General features: G+C 34.9%; 1 protein-coding gene across 1 annotated transcript; it reads right to left on the minus strand.

The window, feature by feature from the left end:
* Positions 1-780: 780 nt before the first annotated feature.
* On the minus strand, positions 781-1,710 carry LOC105991471 (olfactory receptor 186-like). Its single transcript, XM_013024112.1, has one exon. It carries the CDS (start codon positions 1,708-1,710, stop codon positions 781-783), a length of 930 nt encoding a protein of 309 aa, XP_012879566.1.
* Between the last annotated feature and the right edge of the window lie 18,552 nt (positions 1,711-20,262).

Consider the following 20,262-nt stretch of genomic DNA (forward strand, 5'->3'; position numbering starts at 1 on the left):
CCTTACTTGATGCAGCTTTTAAAATAATCAAAGATAAAAATACTTTCCTTTTCTATTTTCCTACGTTGCTTGTTTGCATACATCTTAAGTTACTAGATCTTATCTGTTAGGTGTCTGAATAGATCAAGTTATTCACACAAATTAGGCTGAAAATGTTTTTTTTACAAAAGGTTGTAAACTAAAACAATTAAGCCACCTCTTTTTGCACCTCATACAACACACTGAGAGAAGAGTGTCCTCTTAAGCTTTGATTTTTGCCTTTTCTATTTATTTTCACAATCTTGCTTCTATTTCTGTTTCTTTCTTCATATGAAATGGGAGTTAAATTTTTACAAGAAGTAAATAAATCATTTCCTGAAAAAGATGGAAAAAGACTATAAAAGACTAGTAGCTTTGCTGAATTGTCAGCTGTTCCCACAGACAGAAGCAGCTAACACAACTGAGTGAATGAAGCAGGGCTGTCCAGCTCACACAACAGCAGCAGAATAATTGTGTCCCATAAAATATCATAAAAATTCAAACACTATTTTAGCACTTAGTTCATTTAAAAAATATTACAATACAGATTAAATAATTCAAATTAAAGAAACCAACACCTTAAGGATTCTATCTTAAATATTATCTTCAGTCATTAAAATGCTTCAATTACTAATGTAATTAGAATTAAAAACACACAGGAAAATTATAATTGCTTTGATTTTTTTCATAAAAGAGATATATCTAAGTGGAAAATTGTGTAATTGCTACATAATAAATAGAAAGCATATAATATGCTGTGATCTATACATTTCTGTTTAATATCTTAGTCAGTGAGTTTATGACTTGTTTGTTCCTCAGACTGTAGATAAGAGGATTTAACACTGGAATTATGACAGTGTAAAATAAAGAGTCCATCATGCCGTGATTGTCTCCTTGTTGGGAGGCGGGGAGCACATACATGAATAGAAGAGGGCCATAGTACAAAGACACAGATAAGAGATGGGCCCCGCAGGTGGAGAGGGCTTTCCGTAGGCCTTTCATTGACTTGTTCTTTAAAATTGTCAACAGCACTAACGAGTACGATATAAGAACTGTCACAATAGTGAATACTTGAATTGTACCAGAAAAAATAAATACCAGCAGCAAATTAATGAAAGGATCAGTACAGGAAATGCTATACAAAGGCATTATATCACAATAAAAGTGATGTATCACATTGGAATTACAGAAGGTTAATCTAAATAAAAATCCCACATGAAACAAGGAATGAAGAAAGCCCCCCACAAATGACAAAACTAATAGCCGCAAGCATAGCCTATTGGTCATGATCACTGGATAACGTAAAGGTTTGCATATGGCTACATAGCGATCATAAGCCATTACTCCTAACAGAAAGCATTCTGTGGTTCCACCAAATGCAAAGGCAAAAAATTGGATCATGCATTCCGAAAGAGATATGATCTTCCTTGTTACTAACAAGTTCACCAGCATATTTGGAGTCACCGTGGATGATATCCAAGCATCCACAAAAGCTAAGCTCCCAAGGAAGAAGTACATGGGGATGTGCAGGTGAGGGTCCTTCCAGATTAGAGCAATTAATCCAAGGTTTCCCACAAGGGTGATGAGATAGATTACCGAGAACACCAGGAACAGTGGGACCCGAAGCTCTTGCCGATCTGTAAGTCCTGTGAGAACAAAGTCTGTCAGCAATGTTGCATTTCCCTGTTCCATGATCACAGGATGTCCTCTAAAGGAAAATGAAATAAATGTAAAAAACAATCACTAGGATTTATTCGGTGAATATTGGAGGAGAGGAATTATTATAACTCACAATTCCACCAGAATTGCCATTTAATTTTCATTCATCTAATATAGGAATTGAAAATATTGAGAAGAATTGAAGTGCTTGAAACAGCAGTCATTTCAACTTTGTGAGTGAATTATTTTTATAAATGATTACATAATCTCTTTATAAAATGCTCCCAGGAAGACTAAAATTTATGTAGAACTCAAACAATACCTGTAATTCTAACTACTCAGGAGCTGAGATCTGAGGATCATAGTTCAAAGCCAGCCCAAACAGGAAAGTCCATGAAATGCTTATCCCCAATTTATCACCAGAAAACCAGAAATAGAGCTGTGGCTCAAATGGTAGAGCACTAGTTTGAATAATAAAGCCCAGGGACAGCTCTTGGGCCCTTAGTTGCAGCCCCAGGACCACAAGTATATTTGAGAGTGATGAAGTGAAAAAAGAAATTTATTCTAGCCAGGCTCCAGTGGATCACATCTGTAATCCTAGCTACTCAGGAGCCTGAGATCTGAGGAACACAGTTCAAAGCCAGCTCTGGCAGTAAAGTCCGTGAGACTCTTGTCTCCAATAAACCACTTAGAAAAAAATGGAAGTGGAACTGTGGCTCAAGTAGTAGAGCATTAGCCTTGAGCTGAAGAGCTGAGCAACAGTACCTGGGCCCAGAGTTGAAGCCCCACAATCAAAAGAAATAAAAATGAAGAAAGAAAGAAAAAGAAAGGAAGGAAGGAAGGAGGAAGGAAGAAAGGAAGGAAGGAAGGCAAGCAAGCAAGAAAGAAAGAAGGGAGGGAGGAAAGAAAGAAAGAAAGAAATGAAAAGAAAGAGAAAGAGAGAAAGAGAAAGCAAGAAAGAGAGAGAGAAAGAGGGAAAGAGAGAGGGGGAGAGAAGAAGGGAGGGAAGGAGGGAGGAAGAAAGGAAGCAAGGAAGGAAGGAAGGAAGAAAAGAAGGAGGAAAGGAAGGAAGCAAGGAAGCAAGAAAGGAAGCAAGCAAGGAAAGACAAAAAGAAAGAAAGAAAAGGAAGGAAGGAAGGAAGGAAGGAAGGAAGGAAGGAAGAAAGAAAGAAGAGAGGAAGGAAGGAAGGAAAGAAAGAAAGAAAGAAAGGAAGGAAGAAAGATTTATTCTAAAATTTTCACAAGGCAGAGTCCCTGGATGTTTACACCCATGCTTAACCAGGCACAAGAAATCCTGCAAAGTAAAAAGCACGGTTTTGGTGAATAGGAAGATAGTCATAAAATATTCATATTAGGAGCTAGGATGTACTGAAAATTATATTAAAAGGATCAGTGGAACATTCAAGCAGGACATATTCATGATAGGACTTTGTCGGAGTAATATTAATAATAACTTTGGGGTCCTAGTAGTATCTTCAGGCAGAGTTGTGGATAACATATGCTTTGGAAAACAACACTATTGAGAAATCAGAATGGCAATTTTTAAAATGAGGAAGTTACATGGAGACAATAAAAGGATACGTGTCCACCAGTTTATCATCAGTGCTTGATCTTTTAAAACTGCATAGCTCTGGGTAACAAAGAAAAGACTGTACTTACCCATGTATCAATGGAGGCATACCAAAATCTATTTGAATGTGGACAAATGCAGATAAATGCATGTGGACAAAAAGTGATTTTAATAGCTAAAGTGACAAAAATAAAAAATACCAAGACCCAGGTACCTGTGTCCTACATAGACACCAATGACATTCCAGTGTGAACAGCAGCTTCACAAGATCAACAGTCGTCACTCTCACACTCCTCTACCTAGTTTTGGGAGCTGATCTTAGCTATTCCCTTCATGACTTCATTCCTCCTCTCCCTAATGTGTACTTAACTTATTTCTATATTTCTATGTTAGAATTTTCCTTTGTTAAACTCATTTCTAATTGAAATAGAAACACCTGGAGGTCCAGAGGTTGAAAAAGAATGAAACAATAAATCAAGAAAGAGTATAGTGATTAAATAAAGTAAGAAACAAGGAAGCTAAATATTATTGACATGAAAACAAGAAAGATACCATGAATGAAAAATGTAGACCATTGCCAAATGCACAATTAAGTGTTCTAGAAAGAGAATGAGTATCTACAGAATATTGAGTGTGGAAAATAGGGAAATTTCAGTAGCGATAGTGATAGCACTTCCCTTTATGGAATAGACCTAGGATCTGTGAACAGAATGTGAATGGGAAGCAAGTGATACAGAGTACCTGGAATAAAGCAGGGAGCTCCATGAAATAGTGAGTAGTGCATATTCTCCTGAATGTCTAGTATCATTTGTTCTTTAAAAGGTTAGAAAACTAGCTGGGCACTGGTGGCTCACACCTGTAAATCCTAGCTACTCAGGAGGCTGAGATCTGAGGATCAGGGTTCAAAGCCAGCCCGGGCAGGAGACTCCATGAAACTCTTATTTCCAATTCACCACCAGAAAACTGGAAGTGGTGCTGTGGCTCAAATGGTAGAGCACTCGCCTTGAGCTGAAGAGCTGAGGGACAGTGCCCAGGCCCAGAGTTCAAACCCCAAAACAACAACATTTTTTTTTAAGTTTAGAAAACTTTTACCAGAATAGGATAGGCATCTGAATGCAATGGGGAAATGTGATCAAGGTAGAGAAGGGACAGGCATAGATGAAGAGACCTTTGAGTGGTGAGAACAAAACACAGGGGAAGAAAAATAGGCAATAATAGCAGAGTCATAGATGGATATATGTAGGAAAGGCAAGCCAATGAAGAGGGAAAGAGAGTAGGAGAGATTATGAGGAAACAAAAATACACAGTTAACATTGCTGTATATAAAATAGTCAAATACTTGTATATGTTCATGTAACATAGATAATAATTCCTATATTTCTATACATGCATCACTATGCATTAATGTAATGAAATAAATACATGATTTATGTCTATGCTATATTAAAAGATAGTATATAAGAAAATTATTGTCAGTGTGGTAGTAATTACTATTGAGTTGATAGACCTTAGGTTTTATTTAGAATGTGTGGTCATATAGCATGTATATTATAACCATCATAAATATTTTCTATGTAATAATCAATATATCATCAGTCTCGAAACTCTATTTTGAAGGCTTTAATATTCAAACTTAGCAGAACTTAAATAGAATAACATTAAAATAAATCTTGTTACAGGGAACAATTCAAATACATCTATTCACTTATATAGATTTTAGTAACTAATTACTTTTACTTTCCATTATCTTTGACAATTTTGGCATTTGATGCTCAAATTCTAATATTGCTATAAACTAATAAGCTTAAAACCTTATAAATTATACACACTATAAATAGTAATTACTATTAAATTTTCTTTTACCAATATCTTCCAAGAAATGATGAGATTCTTTAATATATTTTCAAATCAAAGATAATACATGATGGCACAATATGCAGAGAACAATTCTATATATGGTGACTTATCTTGAAGGCTTCACTTGCAAAGCAGCAGAAATTTTCATTTATATAATTTTGCTTTGATCATAAGAATCAACCAATTGTATAACACTGTGTTTGCCAAGAGGATAAGGTAAAAGACCTGAAATTCCCCTAAGAGAGTCTAAGGATTCCCTGTAGGGTAAAAGCAGATCTTCAACTGGGCATTGTTGGTTTTTCTGTGTGTATGAAATCCAGGTCATCCCTCAGGACAATTTACAGGTTAGTTGATAAAACAATGTAAAGCCACTCTTGGTGACCCTGGTGTTAACAATTGCAATTTCATGTTGTGCCAGTGTTCCTCACTACAAATGATATTTCAGACTGGTTTATAAAAGTTCACTTTTATATAAAATTTGAGGCCATATAGTCTATGCCTTTAATAAGACCAACTGTCTAGATTTCCATCGTGAGAAAACGTAAAGTGATGTTTTCTTCCTCATACAAACTACAGCTTAAGTTTCCCACATTCGCCTTTTATATGTGGAATTCTGATGCAAAGTTTTAGCAGGCAAATCACTGGAGGAGTATATAGGAAAAAAAAAAAGGGAAAAAAATGCCCTTTGAGGAAGGTAGGCTAGATCTGTGTCACTCAGGCAACGATGCCTAAGAATTTCCTAGACTTTTTGTTAGAATGTAGATTCTGTTTAATTAATTCTAAGGTGAGACTCAGGAGTCTCCAGTTACAGGGAGATAATATCTGAGAGCCCTGGCCATCTACAAAGTTGTCATCATTGGTAGCCCAAGTTTATCACTGGAGAAATAAAATCTTATGGGTGTAATTGCCTGCAGAATCAAATATAGCGGGCAGAAGGAAGATCATTCCACATCAAGGTGAAGAGGCCAATATAAACGAGATACAAGGGGCCTTGCAGGTTAGCTCAGGATATTGTTCTTTACCTCAAGACAAAGGTGAGGGAGTGACAATATGTTCAGTTTTTTTTCTTCTGAGAATAAAGATAATGTTTTCAAGGAAAGTTCAATCAGAAAAAGAGAATTACTGTTTTCTACATTTTTCATCTAAGTAGTAACATATCACTCTTCTAACAGTACAAATGGTTCTAACAACATACTGTTTGAGAAGGTAGTAATATTTAATCTTGGTTTAATATTATATACTATCTATTGTATAATAAGCACATTGCTTACTGATCCATTTTAGGTACTATTTTCATGTTTTAGTTGACAAATAAATCTGAACAAACACAGACTTTTTCTATAAATGGTTTTCTATCTGTAGCATAAAGTTTCTACAATATTATGCTATTACAAATAACCAGATTAAAATTAGATAAAATCAGAATAGATAGTTCTTTAAAGATAAATATTAAAAATATTCTTAGTTTATCCTTAGGGAAATGGAAATCAAAATCAATGAGATGCCACCATATCCTAGTGAAAAATGGCTGTTATCAAACAAAAACAGCAATATCAATTCATCAAATATGGATGAAGCTATCAATAAAGGGGAATCCTATACAGGCTTCACTAGAATTCAAATTATTGTTGCCATCATAGAGAATTCTACAGTAATTTATTTAAAAATTTATAAAAAATCATTCCATTATATTTCAAAATTCAGGATATGCTTTATCCTGAAAACTAATCAAATCTTACATGCTCCAAGGACAACTGGTATCATGCTTATTGAATACTATTTACATTATGGATATAAAATCAGTTTAGATGCCCCTCACTAGTTAAATATGTTTTTAAATATATATATATATATACAGTCACATTCTTTATGTATATATGTATGTATATGCATATATTTATGTATATGTATCTGTGCCTAAGCCAGTGGCATGTCTCTGTAATCTTAATTACTCTGGCAGATGAATGTGAGAATCAATATTCAAAGCCAGCCAAGGCAAGAAAGTCCATAATACTATTATCTTTGATTCCCTACCAAAAAGCCAGTAGTGGAGCTATAGCTCTACTTCATGTTCTTATGTATTGGTTAAAATATAAATCTAAATGAATATGTACTTTTTCTACAAATGGGTTTCTATCTAGAATATTATGCTATTGCAAACAAATAACCAGATTAAAAATAGATAAATCTGAATAGATTGGTGTTAGAGTATAGCATAGGGTTAGTACTAAATTTGAGCAAAAATGTTCAGAGAAAGCAACAAGGCCCTGACCTGAATTCAAACCCAGGTCTGGTGTGCACACACACACACACACACACACACACACACACACATTACTTATTTATTATATATAATATACATAAATTCTTGGTGTATTTATTTATAATTTTAGATCAATATAACATTCTCATTTCAACCCATATTGCTATATACAGCAAGAGACCCAACCTAACAGAAATATCACTTTTAAAAGTAATATGGACTGTAAATTCACCACCTTTTGAAGATAAGAATATTTATTGACCAACAACTGTGATTCTTTATAGAAAAAATAGACTCCTTGATCTATGGCAAAGTAAGGTGACTATTATTTATTGCAATGAATTATATTTCTTCAAAAACAGAAGAATTATATGTTTTCATCATAAACAAAGGACAAGATTATGGTTCTTTAAAAATTTCACTGGGTTAATTTGTTTTCATTTGAACCAGAAAAATGTCTTTCCAATGAGTCTAAATAACATGATCACTTCTTGCTCAGTAGGCTGGGTAAACACCTTGTCACCGTGGTATGATCACTGAGATATCATGTGTAAGGAACAGTTATCAACCATATTGTTAAAAGTAATTACAAAAATATGAAGAAACCTCAAAATAAATAATTATATAACTAAACTCAAGATATTTAAACAAGCACTTTAAAATACAACAGATACAACTTTAAAATACAGCACATAAGTCACGAATATACAATGATATACTAACTGTAAAATACAAGTAAAATCATAGGAGTATGCATTAATGTTACTATGATATATATTAATATATTATTGATATATATATGAAGTAAACTAATGAAAACATTGACAAGATTCCTCATATTGGAAGCATTAAAGGGGAGTTCTTATTATCAAAGGCAGGAAAAATAAAGAGGGAGGAAAAGAAAAAGCTAGGGAAGAAAGGGAGTTAAGATGAATAAAACATTTAATTAGCCGGTGCTGGCGGCTCATGCCTGTAATGCTACTCAGGAGGCTGAGATCTTAGGATTGTGGTTCAAAGCCAGCCCTGGCAGGAAAGTCCATGAGCCTCTTATCCCCAATAAACTACTCAGAAAACCAGAAGTGGCGCTGTGGCTCAAGCGATAGTGCTAACCTTGAGCTGAAGAGCTGAGGGACAGTGCCCAGGCCCAGAGTTCAAGCCCTAGGACCGACAAAAATTTTTTTTAATTAGTGAATATTAGTTATAAATACTGTTTTGGACATAATACTAGATATTCTGGCACATCTTGCTATTTATTCCACATTTTTCTTTTTAAAGGAGTAGAGAAAATTTTATTACCTCAAAGGAAGAAAATCACAGGAGTTGTTTCTTTAAATAGATGTACAAAGTTGTACAATGCATCTTGATCAATTTCACTCAACTTTCATCATTATTCTGCATCCCTCTTAATCCAACCAACTATGCTCAATTTTTGTATTTTCATGGAATTTGCTTCAAATATTATGACTTCATTCTCCCTCCTGTCTTCTCTTCATTTGTCAACCCCACTCTATTTAACCATACACATTTCCTAAACACACTCCCTAAACTGTACACATTCCAGTTTCCTGATGCTCATTTTATTGGACAGTGAGTTACTTTTTCTAAAGAATTATACCACCTGAATTTTCCCCTGCAAATACCATGGTTTGGTTAATATATGGGTCACCTTCAAACAACCATATATATATTTCCTTGTATATTTATAAATTGGATCTAGCTTCCACTTATGAGATAAAATATGTTTTAACCATGATTTTTCTCTTACCTATAATATTTTATCTCTAGCAAACTTCTAAGAATGATTAATGAATATCTACTAGGTTCTCTTTCTATATTTCTAGTCATCACTTTAGTAGAATTTGCCTTTTATCTCAATGTCCTTTTACTATGGAACCAATTAAGTATTAATGTTTAGAGCTGGAATACAAACGTTAGAAATCAATTTATTTTGATTGTTATGAACGCATACTCACGAACCAGTTGCTTTTATTGAAGTGAGTAGACTAGGTCTGGCAGGGGCCATCTTGGCCACGTGACATAAGGTAGGGAATTAGGTTTAACTGGCCCTGCATTGTCTTCATCTTGGAGGAAAGTGAAGTCCCACCGCCCAGGTAATAGGTGTGCCTGAATTCAGGGAGGCAGGGGCAGGGTCTTAGATGATAGGTTACTGGACCTGCCAGTCTAGTTTCACAACACTCGAGTTTCCTGGGATCCTGCCTCTTCCCTTGACCCTGACTCTATTTAGGCCCGGACTAGCTCAGGGTGAGTGGGCCATGCCTCCTGTCCTGTCTATTGGCTCTCCTGGGGTCAACATGGTGTCCCACTTTAGCTCTCCACTGGAGCAGATCTGATTTGTTAGTATTATTTTTCTTCTCTTTCTTTCCTCTTCTGCTCTCATGTCTCAGTTTTCTAATATTTTTAAGTGTATTCACGGAGCTGCAGGTCTTTGGGATAGGAGTACAAATAATAGAGGCTTATAATAAAGACTCCCTATTTGATCTCTCAAAATGTGGCATCTCTGTTTTCTCACCATACATTATAAAAGTTACCATTACTTTTACATGGTTTACAAAGGACTTGTCATTGAACAAACCATTTCAAGAAAACAATTTATCAATATATCTCAATGGCACCCCTTTCAACCTTCTCTTCCATCTGCCCTAGACAGTTGCTTTACAAGAATGAAAAGAAATTAAAATATGTTGGCCATATTTTTTATAATCTATCAATTGAATTGTTTTTCGTAGGGAAGGGTAAGGCACAATGTCTTGGCCTAGCCTCTAGGCCTCATTCAAACCTACACAGACTCATTGCCATGGGCCTTCTGAACTTTTACCTTTTCCCCTTTGCAATTTCTGATTTTTACCTATACAAGAGTATGAAGCTTCTATCATATTTCTAGTCCCCATTAATGGCAAGGTTTTACAAATATTAATTAGAAGCAAAGACTTTAGACCTACAATCCACAAGTATTGAAACAAATCCACACATTCATAAAGTGTCTTGGAAATTCATAAGCATCCACAGTAGGAAGGCGTAGATATAGGTCATGTCTTATTGAGGATGTGACTTTGAGTTTTTTTAGCTATTCTATGTCACATTTGCCTAATGGAATTTTTTCCATCAAATTTAGCTCCAAGTGAAGGAACAATAGATATTTCAGGAAATGAGATATACTTTTCCTAAACAAAGTATTTTACTTAGAATTGGGTCTTCAAGGGAAACTGGATCTTCAACTTGTTAATGGCATATCTGGATAAACTCATAGTAGTCAAAAACCTCACAAGAGTTTTATAGAACTGGGTTTTCTATACATTTCATAGAACTGCAGTCAAATATGTATATAATATTATCTGTGGTGAGGATGTTGAATTAAGGTCTAATTCTATTTGTCCAAAGTTGAACTGTGTACAATGACTAAGTGTTGATGGTTCCTGAAGTCTCTGATGCCTATGAAACCAACTCACCTCTCATACTCCTGTGCCCAGTAGCATGGTTTGCATTATCCTACAGGGAACCTTCTGGCCATTTTGCAGGAATTTTACATCACCACACCTTCTGCTTCTGGCTGACTCAGTTTTCAAAGCAAACCTTATATAAACAGAATATATATAACCTTATATAAACAGAATAACAATGAAATCTCCAACATGAATCAGTGTGTGAAGAATTGCTACTTTTGTTACCATTAACTCTATTATACTCTTTTTTAATTGTATAGTTTAATATGTTTTTTTTCTCTGTGGGAAAGATCTGGGGCTTGAACTTGGCCTGGGCACTGTCCCTGATTTTTTTTTTTTGTTGTTGTTGTTTTTCTCTTAAGGCCAGCACACAACCATTTGAGCAATAGCTTCACTTGGATGTTTTGGGGGAGAGTTACTCAGAGATAAAAGTCTCATGCTTTCCTGTCCAGGTTGGCTTCAAACCTTCAAACTACAAACCTCATATCTGAGCCTCCTAACTAGCTAGGCTTACCGGCTTGAGCCTCCAGTGCCCTTTTAAAGTCTATAACTTTCAAACCATAGCTTTCAATATATGGGAAAGGAAGAAATGGTTTATATATTTTAAATTCTTTACATTTTTGTTAAGTTGTTATGTAATTCATAGACATTTAGATTAAAGTTACAAGATTCAAAATCTGCCACATGTGAAACTAATTACATTTCCTCTTTTTTCTTGTTCCTGGAATAAAATTTTTCATAAGCAAAAACCTTGTAAAACTGTGTTTCTGTAGTGATGTGTGTTTTGAGTCTGTATGTCTTTATTTGATAATGTGGAACTTTAAACAAAATTAATTTTCTAAGTTAAACATTCAAGTCATTGTACTTATGTAAGAACTCTTCCTGAGGATTCTGATAAAATGTACCATTGCATTTTGTCTTGTAGTCTTCCTAAAAGTTTCGAAGTCAGTTAAAATGTTGGTTCCATATTTTCTTCCACCTCTGATATCAAGATATATGGTGAAAATCTATTTCTACCACCCTTTTTGCTATTTTGACTTACCAAGCACTCCTATACAAATTAAATTTGTTCATTTTGACTTAGGTAGTTATTTTCAGTAGTGGAGAAACTCACACTCGAAATAAAATGTATCCAAACTGGAATTATTGCTATAGTTATGAATATTGCCTTTATAAAGTTCCTTTGTTCAGCTGCATAATATTTTTCCAAGAAAGTTGGTGAGTAAGAGGATGATCCCAGTTGAAACAAATATGATTTTTAGAAAAAGCCTGTTTCAGTCCATGAATTAACAAAGGTAAGGAAGTTTATATGTTTTTTGAAATAGTTGAGCTTTACCAGTGATGTTCACTATATATGTACATAATAAAGCATTTCATAAAATAAATATTGTCTTATTGGTTTTGAAAGTACTTAAAAACACATATTGCCAGCATATAATATAATATGTCAGTAATAAAATTATTGTGTTCATGCTGCTTTTATAATTAAAATATAGGGACTTTAAAATATGGAATAATCAGTATATTTTGAAGTATATTTGCATGTAAATTTAAAAGTATTTCATTTTATTTCATACTCAATCTTATTAGGTATTTTCTCTCTTCTTTTGATTTCTCTGTATTTAGCCATATGCCTTTTATTACTTTGCTCATTCTATTTCCTTCTTATTTTCTTTTTATCCATCTCAATATCGCTTGTCCCACTACACCCCTTAATTCCCACTAGTTTCTTTTTCAACAATGTTACTTCTTTCCTCCTTTCCACCAGTTTTATCCCTCCCAACCACTCTCCCCACTTGGTTTTTATTTATGTCAAAGTGTTAAGTTTTTGTTTTCCTCCTTTTGTTTTTTCCATTTAATAAATATATCTTGATCAATGTCACCTCTTTCAACACTCTCACTCACCCCTCCCCCAGCCACCCTTTACCTTGCTCATCTGAATTTTGTTGCATTTACATTTGCTTCTTGACTGCCTTATCCCCTCTTCACTTCATTCCTCTCCCCTGTTCCCTTACTCTCCCAACCCTTTCAAGTACAGGCTTCCTGAGGTTTTCTTTTGCTGAACTTTGATAACATCAGTTTGCTCAGTATCTTTTTATACTGATTTTCTTCTCTTAATTCTCAATTGAGGGATCTGTGTTGCAATGGGAAATTCCTTTATTAAATGAAAATAGACTGAGACCAGCAAGTTCAGGTAATCAGAAAAATGAACAGAAAAATAAAATTTAAAAGCCAGGCAAATAGCCCAAATCACACCCAGCCTATCTCAATTAGAGCTGCTAGTCCCATTATACCCTTTAGATATTGCAACTCACTTGCTGTTGTTTTTGTGGCCACAAAAATAGCTGTAGTCTAGGTATCCTTTCTTTAATGAAATTTTCACCTCAGGATCTCTTTTGTCCAGTTGCTTCTGTCTTATTCTTTTCGTATTCCTACTTCTGCATTTGTTTTTGACTGTGGAAGTCTAGACCATGTTCAATCCATGTCCCAGGGAAATGAAACAGAGTGTCTAATGTTTTTGACTTCTTGAATAATTGTTCATTTCTGCCCATCCATCAAAAAGAGTCATATGAGCATTTCATCTGAGAAAAGGGCTCATATGGACCCATGTAATACATGGTGTCCACATTGTAGCTTCCTTAATGTAAGTTTAACAGAATACTTTATTTCTGTATGTTTAGGGTACTCAGAACTATGCTTCCAAGAAATTCCAATAACATCTAAGTAATACTTATTCTTCAGTTTATTACATGTAGAGAATGTGGATGTTAAAAGATGATCCTTAAACAGAATAGACAAAGAACAACAGTTTTCTTTTCTTTTCTTTTTTTGTCAGTCATGGGGCCTGAACTCTGGGCCTGGGCACTCTCCCTCAGCATTCAGTTCAAGGCGAGCACTCTACTAGTGAGCCACCTTCCCAGCCCCAAAAGCTTTAAATCTGTGGTTTGAATTTTACTATTGAAGCCGGGCGCCGGTGGCTCAGCTACTCAGAAGGCTGAGATGTGAGGGTCATGGTCAAAGCCAGCCTGGCCAGGAAAGTCCGTGAAACTCTTACCTCCAATAAACCACCAGGAAACCGAAAGTGGAGCTGTAGCTCAAGGGATAGAGAATTTGCCTTGAGCTGAAGAGCTGAGCGACAGCACTCAGGCCCAGATTCAAGCACCACGACCAACCAAAAACAAAAATTTACTATTGATTATTTTTAATGCTGAGGATTGAATCAAGGTCTTGTACATATTAGAAAACCAATTGACCTATACCCTAGCCTTCATTCAACTTATCCAGTGAACAAGTTGCCACTCTTTACATCATTGTTCACCATTATCTATTATCTAATATGTCTGGCAATCCTAGTGTGTGTATATTCTAAATTCATTAGACTTATAACTTTTGTCAGTTTTTCACTACAAATGTCATAATATGCATATATTAGGAACTTCAGTGATACTCAAAGTATGTATTCCTTCATATTTGAAATATTGACTATATAATCAGTTCCTTATCACAGGCTCTTCCAGTCCATGGAAATGTCTAATCTGTTTTGGGAATCCCTCAACAATACTCCAGTCCCTGATTACACTGTTAATAGTCCCTTATTAGTACCCTCTGATTCCACTGTTGTCTCCCTAACGCCATTTTATACCTTACAAATTCTTAATTAAAATATTCTATTACATCATTAAACTCATTGAAAAACTCAGGTGAAACTTATTCCTTGAAGAATAAAGTGAAATTCCTTCACATTATAAACCAGGGTTCCAAAATAGCTTTTCTTTAGGACATAAACCTTGCACAGGAATTGAAATTCCATTACAACTTAATGGCTTTAAATAAGTTGATAAGAAGTTTGCTTAGAAGTCTCTCATTTGCATCCTACACATTTATTGAACTTAATTAACTTACATAGTTGTCATTTTTAAGTTAGCAAAATTATTTTCTTCTGCTGTACTATTAATGTCGACTTCATGCTGAAAAATATACTTTTTTCAACTCTACTCCTACAGTTTCCACACCATAAATCTTAGTGAGTGTTATTTTATGTTAATTTTATTTAGTTTCATTGGACATCCAGTGATGACATAGAAAAAGAAAATAAAACAGTGGTGACAGAATTTGTAGTGTAGTCAGTGGACTTACATGTTAACCACAGTGGAAAATGTATTGTGTCCTGTGCACTGTTGTTTTGCAATTATATTTATTACCGAACATGAGAAACCTAAGTTTTTATACATATATAGTTCATAAATCCATAAAATCTTAAATAAATTATGTATTTCATGTACCATCAATTAAAACAGAAACAAGTGAAAATGTTTGTTTGTCATTACATTATAAATTCACAGAGTGATGAAATTGTGTATTCCCTGCAAAGATTTGGACTTATACTTTACATAGAAAAGTCTGCTGTATAGCCTGGCACTCGTATTATATTAAGGCAATTCCCATTTTCTGTTTGACTTAATAGAAGAAAATTTCAAAAATAGAAATAGATACCCAATCTTCTTTAAGTTAACCATTTTGGAGATTGGTAAATTGTAATTCTTGGAAAAAATCAATCTTATTCAAAAGAGGAATAATGTTTATTGTAAGAGAATCTGGAAAAATTAAAAAGTTAAAAGAATGCAAAGAGGGGCTGGGAAGGTGGCTTGGTGGTAGAGTGCTTGCCTTGCAGGCATGAAGCCCTGGGTTCGATTCCTCAGCACCACATAAGGAGAAAGAGCTGGAAGTGGTGCTGTGGCTCAAGTGGTAGAGCACTAGCCTTCAACTGAAGAGCTGAGGGACAGCGCCCAGGCTCAGAGTTCAGGTCCCATGACCGACAAAAAAAAAAAAAAAACAGTGGAAAGAAGACTATGTAGTAGGAAATTGTATCTAGGTAATCACTCTAGAAGAGTTTTCTCATAGAGAAAATATCTGAAAATGCTTATTAATTCAGAAAACTAATAAATTGGAAAGGAGAGGTTTAGTAGGCATAGGAGAAAAACATGAAAATTCGATGTAAGGGAAGAAATTCTTCAAACTTGCTTAAAAATTGCAAAACACAGTATAAAGCCAAATCAAAGGCAAAATAGAACAGCAACCAATAAATAAATAAATAATAAAGAAAAGTCTTGATAGCATTTAAAGGTTATTGAAATTTGTAATTCATATATAGACCTTGAAATGTATATTAATCAAAGTCAGATAATATTAAGAGGCTATACCACTATTCCTATTAGGTGGCTGGAAAAGAAGGAAGTCTTTGTATGTTACATTTCCTCATTTTCCATACACTTTACAAATCCATTTACAGCTGTGTCCTTCTATCCACTTCTTAACCCTGAACTACTTCTAACTACTGATATAATGGAAGCCCTAATCCTAAATTCAGCTCACCTGAGAATTTCTGAGAACCCTGTCTTGGGTATTCTATTGTGTTGATATTCTTATTTTTCCAAACATGAAACCAGCTAATTCTTCACAGTAAGTTCTCTGGCTAATTTGTACTCTTCTTCAATAACTTTTGATCGATTACCATTACTATCATTATATATATTCATATTTATAATATAGATAGCTTCATCCTCATAGGTTAATTGATTCATGAATACAATAGATGACAAGTTGGATATACATGCACACACAGCTAACATACTCTCACATATTTTATTTTCATATATAATAATATCAAAATGCACTTCATCCAAATCTTTATTTCTGACAAGATGTGCAATATACTGTACTTTCCCTTAAGACAAAATATGAAAATACTTACTATTTAAAGGATATTTGCATATAAAGGATCTAATCCAGAAAATTTTACTGGTTGCCTTGAACACTACTGAGACTGGATTAATGATACATTTCCTAACACAGTCATTCAAAAGAATTCATGTTTATCTCCATATATAGGCTCATATATTTTATCATTCTGCAAAATCTTTTGTTGTTCAGGAGATTATTGACAGAATTATCCTGGACAAAGAAAAAATATGTTTACATCTTAGGTAAAAACAAGCAAATATAAACTACAACTAGATATTTTTCCCTAAAAATCTAGGTGTGAACTAGTTATGGAAAGAAATGTATGGAATATTGTATCAACTACTGAATATGTATAGACATGCAGAAGTTTGAATCTAATATTTTTTAATATTTTTCCTACAAATTTGATAGAAGCTTGAGGAAATGAGATTCTGTGTTGACAGGCCCATAGGAACAAAACCTTTACCAATCTTAAGCAAGTTTTCAGAAAATCATTTTGACTGTGATAAATGTTTCATTAGAAGCATTGTAAAGCAAGAAGGTTATTTTTGCTTGTTGTAAGTGACTGTATGCTAAGTTATAATGCTTATGTACAAAGTCAAAATGTGAACCACTTATGGAGAGAAATGTATAGACCATGGATAGCATGTTATATTCTATTTTTTATTTTATATGTTTTTATTGAAATATATTGTACAGAGGAGTTACAGTTGCATGAGTAAGGTAATGAGTATATTTCTTATAGAGCATTGTTGCCTCCTCCGTTGTTTTTCTCCTACCATCCCTTTCCTCCCCATCCCCCCAAGTATCCTCCCCTCATAAGTTGTAAAATTTGTTTTCAACATAGTGCCTTGTACATCTCATTGTTATAATGTGTCAACGCCTTTCCTTCCCCAAATGTATATACAAGATGCAGGACACTGGAATTGAAAACAGTTACATCAGGGGTTGTACCATGGGGGAAGAACATACAAAGAAACAAAAAAATCACATAGTACATTATAAGTACATTAAAAAAAACAGCAAAAAAGATAAAATGTCTTGTGTCCCTATCTTGGGGTTCATTTCCTGTAATATCATCTTATGTGGTCATATGTACATAGCTTTTGACCTTTTCTGCATGTCCTAGACATATACTAGTTCTTGCAGATAAGGGAAACAATTGATTACAGCCATTCTAACTGGGATGAGGTGGAATCTCAATGTTGTTTTGACTTGAATTTCTTTTATAGCTAGAGAGGTTGAGCATTTCTTCAATTGTCTATTGGCCATTCTTCTTTCCTCTTAGAGAAATTTCTCTTTTAAGTCTTTAGCCCACTTATTTATTGGGCAATTGTTTCTTTGAGGATTTGTTGTTAGGGGATTTAATTTTTTGATTTCCAAGTATATTTTAGATATGAGGCCCATGTCCTTCACTATGGCTAGAGAAGATCTTCTCCCAATCTGTGGGCTTTCTATCGATCTTGCTTGCTATGTCCTTTGCCATGCAGAAGCTCTGCGGTTTCATGTCATTCCATTTGTCCAACTTTTCTTTGATTTGTTGTGTTTCTGGGTCTTCATTAAGAAAATTTTGGCCTGTGCCAAGGAACCTTAGAGTTTCTCTTATTCCTTCCTGTAATGTTTTCAGGGTGTCTGCTTTAACTTTGAGATCTCTGATCCATTTGGAACTGATTCTGGTGCAGGGTGATATATAAGGATCTAGGTTTAGTTTTCTATGGATGTTTAAGCAATTTTGCCAGCACCATTTATTAAAGAGGCTGTCTTTCTTCCATTCTACTTTTTTAGCTCCCTCATTGAAGATTAGATGGCTATAGGTCTGTAGGTTCATTTCTGGGTCTTTGGTTCTATTCCATTGGTTCTCAGTTCTGTTCTTGTGCTAGTAACAAGCTGTTTTGACTACTATGGCTTTGTAGTAGAGTTTGAAATTTGCTATTGATATTCCTCCAGCACTGTTCTTTCTGCTAAGGATTGTTTTTGCTGTTCGTGCTCTTTTATTTTTCCATATGAATTTTTGGGTTGCCTCTTCTATTTCCTTGAAGAATGAAGTTAGAATAATGATAGGGATCCCACTGAATTTGTAGATAGCCTTTGGAAGTATTGCCATTTTCATGATGTTAATCCTCCAATCCAGGAGCATGGGAGGTTTTTTGACTTCCTACGTTGTGCTTTAATTTCTTTTTTCAGGTTTTTAAACTTTCATCATAGAGGTCCTAAATGTCTTTAGTTAAATCCTAGGTATTTTATTTTATTTTTTATTTGTTGGTGAGTCGTGGGGCTTGAACTCTGGGCTTGGGCACTGTCCCTGCCCTCTTCAGCTCAAGGCACGCACTCTACCACTTGAGCCACAGCTCCACTTCTGGTTTTCTAGTGTTTTTTTTGTTGTTTGTTTGTTTTGCTTTGTTTTTTTAATTGGAGATAAGAGTGTCACAGACTTTCCTGCCCAGGCTGGCTCTGAACTGTGATCCTATCCTCAGATCTCAGCCTCCTGAGGATCTCAGCCTGCTAGGATTACAGACGTGAGCCACCCGTGCCCGGCTTTGTTGATTCTTTCTGTTTTTTTCTTCTTTTTTTTAGATTCTAGTTCACTTAATTCTGATTTAATTTTAATTATTTGTTTCCATCTATTGGATTGGGGTTTAGCTTGCTGCTCTTTCTCAAGGAACTTCAGGTGTCTCATTAAGTTGTTGGTTTCAGATCTCTCCAATTTGATGATGTAGGAACTCATGGCTATAAATTTGCCTCTGAGTACTGTCTTTCCTGTTTCCCAGAGTAGCTGGTGATTTGTGTGTGCATACTTGTTGAGTATCATGGACATTTGAATTCCTTTCTAATCTCTTCCATGGTTCCACAGTGTGTTGTTCAGCCTCTATGTGTTACAGGACTTTCTTTGGTGGTTTTTGGTGTTGAGTTCTAATTTGATTCCCTTGTAGTCTGAGAGAATGCAGGCATGTTTCTGAATTTGGACAAATTTGCTTCGTGACATAAAATGTGGTCTATTTTGGAGAATGCTCCATGTGCTGCTGTATTCTGATGCTGCTGGGTGAAATATCCTGTAGATGGTTGTTAGGTCTAGTTAATCTATGCAGTTGTTTAGGTCTGAGGTTTCTCTGTTGAGTTTTTACTGGGTTGATATATCCAACAGGGATAGTATGCTAAAGTCCCCAATAATTAATGTCTTTGGATCTATGTGAGATTTGAGGGAAAGTAGTGTTTCTTAGATAAATTTGGGTGCTTCACTGTTTGGTAAATAGATATTTAGAATTGTAATATCCTCTTGAAGGAGAGATCCCTTTTAATTTGTAATGACATTCTTTATCTCTTCTTGCTAATTTTAATATGAAGATATTTTATCTGATATTAGGATTGCAACTCCCAGCTGTTTATGGGGGCTGTTTGGTAGATTTTATTCCAGCCTTTCACTTTCAGAATATGCTTTTTTTTGTGGGCAAGGTGTGTCTCATGAAGGCAGCAGATAGAAGGGTCTTGCTTTTTGATCCAACTAGACAATCTCTATGCTGATTAATTGGAGAGTTAAGTCCATTGATATTGAGAGTTAGGACTGAGAAGTGTTTGGTGGCTCCTGCCATGTTATCCACCTTCTTGGGGTCTGTGCCAACTGGGTTCTTCCTATGATTCTTGGATTCTCACTTTGGGTGCAGCTTCTTGGTTTTTGTCTTGTTTGTTTTCTATAT

Source organism: Dipodomys ordii, unplaced genomic scaffold (genome assembly GCF_000151885.1).
Source record: "Dipodomys ordii isolate 6190 unplaced genomic scaffold, Dord_2.0 Scaffold73, whole genome shotgun sequence".
Classification (NCBI taxonomy): Eukaryota; Metazoa; Chordata; class Mammalia; order Rodentia; family Heteromyidae; genus Dipodomys; species Dipodomys ordii.

Excerpts from the sequence above, each read along its gene's own strand:
- LOC105991471 (XM_013024112.1), bottom strand. The coding sequence starts at position 1,710 with ATGGAACAGGGAAATGCAACATTGCTGACAGACTTTGTTCTCACAGGA.